The 13477-nt window shown below is 36.7% G+C and overlaps 1 protein-coding gene across 4 annotated transcripts in view; it reads right to left on the bottom strand.

Moving 5' to 3' along the window:
- Positions 1 to 12056, bottom strand: part of NFIC (nuclear factor I C) — a 131362-nt gene extending 119306 nt beyond the window's left edge. For 3 of the 4 annotated variants that reach the window (XM_063455911.1, XM_063455914.1, XM_063455913.1), the window contains exon 1: positions 8033 to 8425. In XM_063455911.1, coding sequence (XP_063311981.1) covers positions 8033 to 8062 — 30 coding nt within the window. In that variant the 5' untranslated portion in view covers positions 8063 to 8425. Of the gene's footprint in view, positions 1 to 8032; positions 8426 to 11744 lie in introns of those variants that run through there. The other variant, XM_063455912.1, reaches the window with a different exon arrangement.
- Positions 12057 to 13477: the final 1421 nt, after the last annotated feature.

The raw sequence follows: 13477 nt of genomic DNA, 5'->3' as shown, positions 1-13477 counted from the left end.
ACAGAAGGGTGAAGCTACAGTGCAAGGAAAAGTTTATTTTCCTGGCACTATAGTTTCCCTTAAAATCAATTTGGTTATGCAGCCCTAGTTACATGTCCCTTCATGTGACTTAACCCCTTAAGGACACATGACATGTGTGACATGTCATGATTCCCTTTTATTCCAGAAGTTTGGTCCTTAAGGGGTTAAACAGTCTTTCTAAACACTTCCTGTAAAGAGTCATCTAATGTTTACACTTCCTTTATTACACTCTACACACTAACTGCTCTGTTAATAGCTTGCTATACCCTGCACTTTGAAGACTATAAATTCTGACAATTCTCAGTGAATAACCCTGTCAGCATGCATTCTAGTTCTACGCTGATTCAGTAGAAATGTATATTTCTCATCTTGGATTTCCGCACGTCTCATGTGTGATATGGCCAATAAACAAAGCACAGTTTATTTTACTTACTGTTAATGTAAAACATTTGATGCTTTAATAACTATATATGTTTTTCATTCACTTAATGCTGTTGAAATTACAACTGCTCTTTGACCAGGGCCGGAGATCCCATAAGGCAGTGTAAGGCTGTTTTCAGCACTTATAATGTGTCGTTTTGAGCTTAAATGGGCAGGTAGGGAGAGATAAGTACCAGGAGCCTTGGCCAGTGTCCTCTGTAGTCCATTCAGCCTTAATAGCAGAGCTGCAGGAACAATTTTACTGTAAGAAAAACTCAGTGCTGTCCCAGCTACTCCAGTGTCTGAATGTGAGGCTGGGCAGGAAGTGGAAGGGATCACTTCCTATCGCCCCACTAACAGCCTCTCACGCAGTAAATGCCCTGCAGGAGGAGCAGAGGGAGCTCTGAGTGATGCACACTGTATAACAGCTCCTGCAACTCTAATATCATCAATCTGACTGGTCTACAGAAGGCACAGGAGGGTGAGTACTTTGCAAATAACCCTTCAAACTCCAGAACTCACAGTCTAAACCTGAAAATAAACCCTTCACCATAATCCTGTGTTTAACTCCTCTTATACTCCCCAATACTTAATTTTACTTAACTCTCACCCTAAACAGCCCATATACTACAACTCCCCCCCCCCCCCCAACCTGTTAATCTACTTAACACTGACATTAACCCCTCTGTAACTTTAACCCCCTCTATACAGTAACCACTGGTAACTCAGACATTCACTACTCACAGATTCAAACACAATACATTACAAACAGTCCACAAATATGCACATACATACATTTATACATATGCGGTTGTTAAATGTGAATGTTTTTAGATGTTATAGGCCTGCAATTTCCAATTAATACATTTGACTATACTTTATCTGCCTTATTTAGAGATTAGGGAGCAGGGGGCACCTTCTAATTTTGTGCCTTTACCTGATATATAAACCAGGCCTATCTGTGACCCGAAAATGTCTTTCCATAAATTAGTTCAAAACAATAATGTAAATAGATGATGGGTATTATAATTATTATTTTAATTTCACTGTGCTTTAGTAAGTTAAGGTAGAATAATACGTTAAAGAACTTCAGTGTGGAGGTGGTCATCTTGCAATTATACGATACATTTCAAACTCTCAGTTACAGAGTAGAAAAAGACTGTGTGATGTCATCAGCCAATTAAATTCTGTGATTTGCAGAGAACCTCCCAGCTCCCCATTGGCCAGAAAACAAAACACTCTCTGATAAGGGCCAAGGTTAGCTGACATTCTTTTATCTTTTTTTTTTTTTTTTTTTTGTTGACTTTTATAATAAAAAAAAATAAAAAAATACTGAACAGATTTCAAACTTATCGTCATAAGCATTATACAGTTTTTTAAACTGCTGTATGATGGTGAAGATAATAACATAGTTACTTAAAGGGGAAATATTACCATCCAGGATTATTAATATTAATTTATTTTCCTTTAAATTTAACAAATACGTGTTTGCGAGGTCTGAAAAAGAATATTAAAGGAAAAATGGGTAAAAATTACCCCCAAAACTGACAGTCAACCTGGACTCAAAGTCGGCTGATTGAGAGATGCCGGAGGTTAAGCTATAGCCCAGAAAAAAAATGCAAAAAATCAGTTGATTGGAAACATTTTAAAATGCAACACTGCAAAGACCATGTGCTCGCACCATAACCACTTCACTCTGCTGTATTTATTTTTATACTGGAGGCTGAATATCTTGAACTTGGCTCTCTGTCAATAAATGTTATGAGGTCTGATCTTTACACTTGTCAGTCTGCATGAAGAAAGCGTAGGCAGGAGGGGAAATATAAATATTGAGCTGTTTATCAATGTTGTGATCTGAAAAGTGGCGAAAAGTTCTAAACTTTCTAAGCTTTTACAACTTTAAATCTCCCTAAATATTTGTCCTCCATCAATGCAATTTGTGCCTTGTCTGCTGGGCTGAGCTGGATTGTCAGGACACTTGCGAAAGCTTTAAGATACAATTAAAATAGAAAAGAGCATTTAAAATTTTTTTTAAAAAAAAATAAACAGTTATCATAAGATATAGGTGAATTTCACTGTTTTATTCAATGTCATAATTTCCACAAATGGCAGTTTTCATTTAACCGTACGTTGTCCTATAAAGATGCACCTTGTTTTGACTGCCATGACAATATACACAACAAAGAAACCTCGTAACGCAACTGTGATTGGAGACTTCTAGAAATGAATTTGCACCTACAGACATCGTCAGTTTGACACAAATGTCTCATCTGTTGCTTCCTGTGCCAGAGCAATCTGTTTTTATTTTCTCCTGATGCTACGGAAATGTAGTAATAAATGCTTTATATCTCAAATCAGGAATGTAGTAGACCTTTCATGCAGCTGCTAAAATATAGATTTTTTTCTTAGTCTGCACACAGTCGGTGTTTAGAAAGTTGTTTAAACATTGTGACAGCCACAAACTTCACGGGAAGGAAAGAGAAACCTGTTTTTCTTTTTCTTTAAATATTGCTGGTTGCATTCAGTTATAACTATAACTACAATGCATGAGCTTTTTTTCCCTCTGACAGCAGACGGACGGTATTCACATCTGTGCAATCTACATAAACCACCAAATGGAAACACAAGTGATAATATTTACTAATTTTTATTTGTCACTTTATGGTACCCCTAACGTAATAAAGCATGTTATTGTGTGCTTAAAAATCAATATCATATAAAAATGCAGCCATTGTGATAACGTGTCAGTTATGGATATTTGGGCACATGGAAATTGCAATCATCTGTAGCCAAACGATAGCTATAAGTTTATGTGCATATAAATATTAAAAGAGTCTGTTGGTTCTGTTGACTATACAGTGCGTTAAAGGGCAGCGTTTAAAACTATCTTATAAAAATGAAAAATGGAAAAGCTAACCTATCACAAATATTGCCAGAATTGGTGTTTAGTTTAGTGAAAATGAGTTCAAGGTTTAGTGAATAAATCCCACATATCTGCACGTTAAAGTTCTAATTAAAAAACGTAAAGCTGATGGAAGCTTAAGAAAACAGAGATTTAATTCCCAACGTGTTGTTTACAATTGTTAGATCTAAAATCTTTGCAATATGCTACTAGAGGTTATTTTTGCCAGTGTGTATTAATATAGTACAAAATGAGGAAGTTGTGAATACTTGCTGGAGGGGGTTAACTGAAAGGGTGAAAGTGTGTGCATATATATATAATTTATATACACACACGAACCAACGCTTTAATTACGGTATATATGTTTGGGAAATCCGCAGCAAATTGTGAAATGCTATGCAGGAGTAGACAGAAATGTATACAATGTTGAGTGCAGAATTCATTCACCGACAATACACATTTTTGCAGAATGTTATGCAGAGAATTGTACGGCACATAGGGGAAATCCTAAAATTATCGAGAGCTACAGATGTAAGAAGTTAATGTTTTGCAAGTGGCTTTTGCAGAAAATGAAAGTAATTATTACAAAGGCAATTAACTATGCAGTTTACTTCACGTGAAACAAATCTATAAGGCTTCTTGGTGCAATTGCATAGGACACCTGATATTATTTTAGACCAGAAATTGGAAGTCGTACTATTATTTAACCCAATAAATTATATCCGGCATAGAAGATGTTAAATCCACACATCAAATTAAGGATACGGAGGGGGTGGGGGAGGCCCTACTTCCGGAGCAAAAGCAGGTGGAGCTGATGTTTTTGCTGAAAGAACACAGAGGAAGGTCGTATGAGGACACAGAAGTGAGAATGTGTATCTATACATATATGTATACATGTGTGTGTATGTGCATAGGGTAAAATTAATCAAAAGTCACTGCATCTTGCTACATACAAAAAAATAAAATAACTGTGTGGATATGGAAGCCTACACAATGGCTGATTATTGTAGTCTTGATTTCATAATTGTTAGTATAAAAAAACATTGTTTTGACTTGTGCTTAGTATAAACACAGGGAGAGAAGACGGGGACTTGGTATAAAAAGTTTAAAAGTTCTGCAGTGCCAAAACGGGAAGGAAGCTGGTGATCTCATTAAATTAACTTTTTTATGGAGTGTCATATTTAGACAGGGAGGGAGAAGATACGCGTCACTGGTACCCAGCGGGCATCTTGGCATCTGTTGCTGAGCTAGAACTACAATGGTTAATTTAAAGACATAGTGTTAGTATCAAGGAATAATCAACCCATAACAACAAAAGTAAAGTATGATAAATTATAGGAGTAATCAATCACCTTCAGTTGATGACTGATAGAGATTTATGGGAATGGTAGTCTAAAAACAACTAGTGGGAGAGTGTGTAAAAAAAATGTGTGTATATTTATATAGACATGTATATACCAATCTTATATGAGGGCTAGTAAATCTTAATGTACATGAATACTTGCATGCAAGATAGGCATTAATAAGGCCTTCTAGGTGACAAATAACCTATTCATGGATGCAGGTGAATCAAAATACATCTGAAAGACATACCTGTGTTTAGTTAGGGCAATATTTACATGCTATCATGACAAAGTATTCCGGAGAAAGAACACTGAGTGACTACAATTGATCAATAACTTATCATGTAGACCTGTAACTTATCGTTACAATGTTAAAATTGGCAGTACAGATGTCAACTACTATTTATGAGTAATGGACAATAATTTTCATTAAACAAAATATTTTTGTGTTAAATGTTAAGGTTTGTGTGAGGAAATAGAATTAATTAAAAGGAAAAAAAAGAAAATGTGGTAATTGTAGTTTTTTTTTTTTTTTTTTTTTTTAAAGAATTAGAATAGGAAGAATTATGAAGAAATATAGTGTCATTAAAGTAATTCATGACAATTCTGTAGGTTAATCCAAAACATATGCTTTTGTTAAGCGGAAGATAATTGGAGGTATAGTAAATATAAAGTGGATGAGTTTAAAGAGATCATATGAGGTACTGTAAAGATATATAAGTAGATGAAATAAAAAGGAAAGGCAATTAGATTACAGATGGGTCTAGAACGGTGCTCCGTGGACAATTAGAGACCACAGGACCTTTCAAGATGTTTTTTTTTTTTTTTTAGAATTAAATTAAGGAATATTGACAGGGCATCAATATGCCTTTAGAACAAAATGTGAGTGCCCATACTATGGATAAAATCAGGAGGGAACAGTTTCTTAACTGGAAATGTAAAGGCACACAGAGATAACATATAGTCTTATAGACGAAGTGCTTTTCAAAAGTAGTCCCCATAGATTAACAGTCCTCTTTAAATACAAGCAATGAGGATTTTTTAAAAAGCTAGATAAAAAAACAACAACTTTTTGATAACAATTTAGACAACTGTGGGAAAGGAACATTTCTGCTTTTAACGGTAAAAATTATATTTAGGGAACATCTGCTATAGAGAGCTGGGATAAAAAAGTTAAAAAGCTGTAAAGGCACAAAATTACTTGGTTATAAAAGGAGTTAAAGGGGTCCATATAGAGAGGATGGAGTTATAATGAGAATACATTGTTGTTCAGAATTGCTCAGGCCTATATGAGCAACAGAGTTAGTGATCTGGAGTAAGGGCATCAATAAATAATTCTCAGTACGATAAATTATATGAAGGAACAATGGGCAATTTAAGGCAATTAACAACTTAAAGGGTTATTCTCGAAACTGAAACTAAGTAAAATAATCCAAATCATAACAAGTAGGATAAAAAGGCTGATTTGCTATTTTTGCCATTCGGAATTAAATTTGCAAAAATTCAGTGTTTAGTGAAAAACGTTGATAGGGTTGAACAATCTAGTAATATACTATTGAGCAACAAAAGTATAATTCGAATGTACTGAATTTGCTACAATAAGACTCTTTTAAAAGAAGTTACCTGTGTGTATAAAATTCTATTCCTACATGAAAATCGTTTTTTACACCATGTGCCAGTAATGGCTTTGAAAACTCAAGCTAAACTCAAAGACGTGGCACTAAGGCAAATAAACACTCTCCCAATCGCAAATGCCAACAGTAGTAATTCCACCGAACTTTACAAACAACGAGGACGAACAGACCCAGAGTGTCCTACACTAAAATAGCTCAATATTATTTAAATATAAATACTATGCTCTGCATGAGCATACATTGCACCTATGAATAATTCTCCACTGGTTTGCACGGAGGTATCTAATGCTCTGCTGTAAAGTCAATGCTTCTCTGCACCAAGATATATACCACTTTATTCAGATATACCACTTAATTCAGATTTCAATAACTGCTATGCATATATACACTTTTATTAATCTGACGAAGGATCTGCACTCCCAAATGCATGCTGTGCTGTGAACAATTCTTGACACATATATAAACTGATTTTAATGGAGATACCTATTATTTCTCTGCATTGCAATAAACTATTCTGCAGATAAATGTATTATAGTGCAGGTAGAAAAATCCAAGACGGGACCTCATCTGCTGTATGGCTACATGCTATATATCTAATTGGAAAGATATAAGGAGCAGGTGCAATAACCTTAAAAGCTAACAATTTATTATTGGAGGGAAAACTGTTTTCATGCCAAGGTCACTTCAAAAACCTGTACTTTTCCATAATCCAGTCAGTGGCACTTTTAACACAAGGAGTGCAAAAGAGTTAAGCAAGGCACTGCAGTCAATCTCCGTCTGCTCTGCTGAATATGTAGGGTTAATATAATTCGGAGGGGTGGGGGGGGGGAGGCAAGGCTCAATAAGATCCAACCCACAGTTAGTCAGCACCCCCAAGAATAACGGCGAAGATACGCCATTGCAACCTTAACTTAGCGCCAGATAAAACGCATATTTTTACTTAGTCAACAGCACAAACAATCGATGAAGTGTCCGAACCTGAAATAAAAAGCTACCATATGCTCTCATGTATGACATCACACTTCCCCTTTTAAATAATATATATTTACATATTAACTCACACATGCATACATTTTATACGTAGTGGGTATATAAATAAATAAATAAATATATATATATATGTGTTTCAATATATAAAGAGAGACGGGATCGAGAACATTAAGAAAATATTCACCCCACAAAAGAGCGCGCAAGAGGGTGTGGGGCGAGGGGCGGGCAAGACACGTGACTTGCTTTTTTTTTATCAGCAAAGAACGGCCTACAATGCATTCCTAAGGGACTAGAGTTCAAAATTAATCAAAATAGCCCCTAATCACTCCCTCTCATTTACTCGAAACATGAAAATAAATAAACATATTTTCAGCTAAAAATAAAACAAACATTTGATTAACAGCAACCTCTTTTAAGGACACGGCACTTCCTTCGAAACTTAGAACGAGTTCCTTATTCCTCCGTCTTTACAGCATTATAAAATCTCACAACATTTAAAGCTAAACTACATCTTTGCTTTCTCCCGTTCCAAAAAAAGCAGACATTCCTCTCATCTTAAAGAAATGTTTTTGTACCATCTAAATATAATATTGATTAGCGAGTGTTCAATAAAATCAGAATGATACCGACTGCAGAATGCAGCATGCTGAAAAATATTCAGGCCAAAGAGATCGGAACCCTTACACAAAGTCAGAATAAAAATGGAATTTAAGAAAATTTACCTGTGTCAGACATAAAGGTGATGCATACATGGTTGAATAGGGTATCCTCTTATAGTCCACTGTTACATGCACAAAGTTACTGAGTCATAGGCAGAGGCTGTAAAGTCGCTTCTTGTAAGATCCCACATCCGACTTTCTTTCTCCCCCCAAAAATAAAACAATTTCCACAAAATACACATTAAAAAACATTAAAGAGATAAAGCGTCCCCAGGGAATTCCAGCCTAGCGTAGCAGGCAGTACGGTCTTTGGTTTAAAAATCCTGCCACCCTCCCTCGACCCCCAAATTTAGGCTTCCCAACAGGGAGGTGGAAGGCAACTTTGTGAATTGTGTTCCATTAGGAAAATGAGAACAGGAACGATAGAATTAAAAAAGAGAGAAAAGAGAGAGAGTGTGGGAAGGAGAGGGGGAGGAGGAGAGGAGGGTTGACGTTTTAGATCAAGCCCATCCTACAGTAAGAAGAAAAAAAAAAACAGATATAAAATGACATCCCTTTAAAGTTGTAGGATCCACAGACGGAGGGTGAAAAAGCCTTGATGGGTGAGAGACGAGGGCCAATGGTATAAACCTTTCTGTACTTCAGCTATCTGGAAATAAAAAGAGGCGACGTGGTTGGGTACGTGCCAGAACGTCTACGAAAGTGTGTAATCTAAAATTAATATAATTTACCGGAAAAGGGAAAACTTTACCCTGCAGAGAAACTGTTAAAAGAACTTGGTACGATCAAGATCCCTCTCTGTCTGCTATAAACTATGAATGGGTGTTGCTCCACAGACAATATTATAACTGGCATGATCTAAATATCAAAGGCTCCACTGCATTTTGCAGGTCATCACCACAGACGACAAGGCATGCTAACAGACATACACATACAAAAAGACACTCACGCAGACTGCAGAGCTGGTTACATTATGAATTAAGGTGGTGGGCAGACAAATGGCAAGGAGCAAGCTGCTCAAATAATCTGTGCAGACACACCGCATTGAATGGATTCAGCACTCTGATGTCATTGTGCAGAGAAATGTACTGTTCTACAATGGACTTTAGAAGGGTTTACTTCAATCTGTGTTTATTGATGGCTCGGAAACAAAGAGCGGAAAAAAAAAAAAGATAAATTTAGAAACACAATACTCTCACAAACATCTGTACTGATATATATTTGAGAAGGAGAAAAGTATGTTCGATTGTGGGACATTCTAGATAATAAGGAAGTGGTTAAAAACAGACCTACGCAGTTAATTTGTTATACGAAGATCAAGATTTTTTATTACCTATCATTGGTGTGTTAGGAGCAATTGTGCCAATATATGTCTAGTGTGAAAACGTGCATCTGGAAAAAAAAATGCTTCCTAAAATATATCCATAGTAATTGCATCCACATAACTATACAACTGCACTATAGTCCTACAAAGTGTCTATCAGCAGCTGTGATTTTTCAAACACACACAAACAGCTACACAATGAGAGATGTCACAAAATGTCAAATAAGAAACATGTGAGCAATTTTAATATGAAAAATAATCCATTGCCCTGTTCTATAGAGCAAAAAAAATTATTTAATTCACTAAATGACCCTAAATATGTGCGTTGATGTAGCCTTGGTCCCAACAATATAATTTATCTCAACCTTTCCCAATTTTACATTGTATGAGTTAAAAGCGTAGAAGCAAACCTCACAGTTCAGGGTACATCATATAAAACAATATACATCAAGATGCTGAAGGGTTAATTTCTAGTTTGATATAAAAAGGCAATAAAGTGACTTTACTTGTAACTGAATCATAATAAAACCTAAAGAATGCTTTGACCAAAGGTATTTTTTACTAAAAGAGAAGTCTGGAAGTGGAACAACACCTCTTCTTCTTATTCTTAGCTTTTAATTATTTCAATTTGTAGAATAACATTTACATATCTATCTATCTATCTATCTATCTACCTATCTACCTCATAGTAATATCCCCTGGATGTTGTGCAAAAAAGTAACATCCCCAGGACGTACTTGGAAACCATAGTAATCTGAATGTACCTTTCCGGGTTAAATACTTTATTATTATTATGATAGGTAGATAGATGGATAGATAGATACATACATACATACATACATACATAGAATTAAAATGTAATCGCTGTGAAATAACTTTGTTGTACAGATCTTTTTTCCAAACAGTGGTGTTCAAGGAAATTAAGAATTCCTGATAAACATTAGTATTTGGAATATACCGTATTTGATATTTGTTAAACTCTTTTCAAACAAATCAACATTCCTTGCAAAAAAAAAAAAAAAAAAAGTTTACTGTCAATTTATTAAAGTCATATAAGTATGTGCAGATTAGGTTTTATTTGGGGTTTTTTTTTTTTGCTCAAGAATATACTTTTTGTAGTATTACTAAGTACTTTTTAATTGCTGGTTTTGGGAAGTAAAAAATGGTATTTATCTAATGCCACAAACTGATACAAAGATTTATATATATATATATATATATATATACTTCCTGATATTTGACATAGCACCAGGATTTTGGGAGAAAAAACTGTCAAAATAATTACTAGACGTTTTCATCTAAGAAAAAAAACCTGACAACTGGAATCAAGTAATTATTCGATAGATGCAACAATTTAATTTACTGAATTTAAAATAAATTGACATATTCTAAAATTTATCTTTTAGGTATATTTAAATAACATATATATATATATATTTAAATAACATATATATATATATATATATATATATATATATATATATATATATATATATATATATATATATATATATTGACAGCTGGGTAAAAAATATTTTAAAACCTTTCTTCAGACACTTCTCAAAGTAATTTTAATATAATAGAATGTCAGTATAACCATAGTTGTTAAATGAGTTGCAAAAATTCCAAACGGTTTCTTTTTAGAATGTAAGATTCTAGTGACCTGAAACTAAACCCACTTTTTTCTGTTTTCACATGATAACTTTTTTTTGAGCCATTGTTTGTTTAGAGCAGTTTCTCTGTGACAAGTAGATAAGCTGGCTGACACCAGGTCAAGTTCAGACAGTTTGCAATAAAGCCCTGCCTTGACTTGGCATTGTCAGACAGCCCCTGGGCTCTCTCTTTCTCTCATGTAGATGGCATCATGCTCACACCTTGCACAATGTGTGCAGCTGCTAGGCGCTAACATGAATCTGCATCCGCATTGCTAACCCCACAGCTCTGCTGCACCCTCACCCCTCTCTTCCCTCCCCTTTGCAGTTCCAGCTATGCCAGGATAGCTGTCCTGCGGGGCTGGCTCGGGCCGCCTGCCTCTTTAACACGGCTCTGTCTGGTGCACTGGCCGAGTCAGGCGTGTCTTCCCCCCGGCTCCACTTCCAAGTTCATGCCGATGTCTGCTCTAGGTCCTCCCCTTCCTACGCGGCCATTTTTAGCCAGCTCCAGCCTCTTGTCTGTTAAACAAAATACTACCCACCCCCTTGTCCTAAATTCCCCTCCTCTTCATATGCCATAAAGCTGAGCATAGAAGGGTGAAGGGGGGACACCCCATTAATATATAAGGGGCATGGATCTACTGCAACACCCCAGACACCAGCAAGACACCCAGCAGCCCCTGTGCATGCTAGGCAGGATCAGCACCCATCTGCTTGTGCCACTGGAACAGGGGGGGATTCCAGGTCCCCCCACCCCCGCCCCACCCACTGCACCCACAATACTGGCACTGCCACCTACCATGATCCAGCTCACTCACTTCCAGTGCCTTCTACAATAGGGAGTCCAAAATTAAGCTAGAGGTGCAACCAGGCTCATGTTAATAGATCCACATGTTCTTCCCAGGTCCATCCTTGCTGTGCAGAGGGGAGGTGGTGACCGGCCCCCCCACCCAACCCCAGTCGCCTTGTGTCCTGTCTCAGGCTACTGCGGGTCCCCCATGCCCCTGTCTCCTCTCTCTCTCCCTGGTGCTGTGAATGAAATGCTGAGTAACATGGTGTGTGATCCTGCGCTGCCCTCCCCACTGCTCCAGCTAGGGAATTACTAAACTGAGGGGGGGTGAAGAGGGGGGGGGGGGGGGGGAGAGTGGTGGTGAGTGAATTAAAAAACAAATCCCTAAAAATATATACTATTTTACCTAAGCTGTTCTGATATTAGGCTGAAAATAGCTGACAAATAACTCCAGTATCAGGATATGGCACAATCAGTATCTATTGCTGAATCTCTGGCGGGGGGAAGGAGGGGGGGTTGTGTGTGTTTTGGGGAATGTGCAATACTGTGATAAACATTACGATGTATCTGCCTGGCTGGCCAGGCTTTATAGGTGTGCTAGTGATTTATCCTGCGTTCCAAAAAACTATTCTCTTCCAGTTACTTTCTGTTCTACCGCCTATGGTCCCTGCTCATATATTTCCCCACGAGTTCTTCCCTCCGCACTCCCTATGTACTCCCTTCCCCCTGTCTCTCCTCACACTTCTATCATGCCCCCTCTCCCTCTCTCCACTTCTCATTCTTCACTCACAACCTCTAATGTCTCTCCTCCTACTGATCTGCATATACCCTCCCATAAGCACACTCTGCCCGTACCCAGCTAGAGGGTGCCCCTGGCATATGCAGGGGTAAGGGAGGAGTTGGGCTCTGTCTAACACCCCCACACTATACAAAGATATTAACCCCTCCACAGCAGCTAAAATATATAGAAAACAAACCACATCTCTTTTTAATTATTTATTTATTTTAGAAATTTACACTGACTAAATTGTTTCACTATTGCTGCTGAGTTTAACACCCGCAACTATCTTTTAATAGATTTTTTGTCTCATTTTAAATTGAACTTTCAATAGAACATCTCTGAGGCATATTAACTAAACAGTGATTTGATGGGTTGCGAACTCGGTTTCAAACCAGTTGGAAGAATAGATGAGACTCGGGCAATACTTAACTATTTAGTACTTGTATTTTTCCTTTTATACCAGGCCATCATTGTTTATGGTAATAATACATATTCATATATCTATTTAAAAAATATTTTACTAGAAAGGATACATTGAGATTTTTTCTCGTTTTCATATATATCCTAGTATATATATTATTTTTATTTATTTTTTCTTATCTTGCAATGTATTTAAACTTATGGCTCCACATACACCACATACATGCTTTATTAAACTATTAAATACAAGTGCCTACATTGCACTTTAAAACCCGTAGCTCAGTAAAGAACACTATAGAATTCACCCTTTAGATAAGGGATGTTATAGGAGTGTTATTTATGACTTCATAATCAGTATAGAAACCGGGATAGAATGTGCAGAAATCCAACATTCTATTCATACCAATAATTAGCAGACAATTAGTACTTTGTTAATAGGGTTGCCCCCTCTGTTTATTTGAGACATAAAGGGGAGGGCGTGTATTTATGAATTGCGCACACACATGGATCAGACTGTGCACACAGGGTGTCCTTGTCTGAC

The sequence above is a fragment of the Pelobates fuscus genome, chromosome 5, assembly GCF_036172605.1.
Source record: "Pelobates fuscus isolate aPelFus1 chromosome 5, aPelFus1.pri, whole genome shotgun sequence".
Classification (NCBI taxonomy): Eukaryota; Metazoa; Chordata; class Amphibia; order Anura; family Pelobatidae; genus Pelobates; species Pelobates fuscus.
Note: the sequence above shows the minus strand (reverse complement) of the source record. Positions and strands in the feature narration are given on the sequence as shown.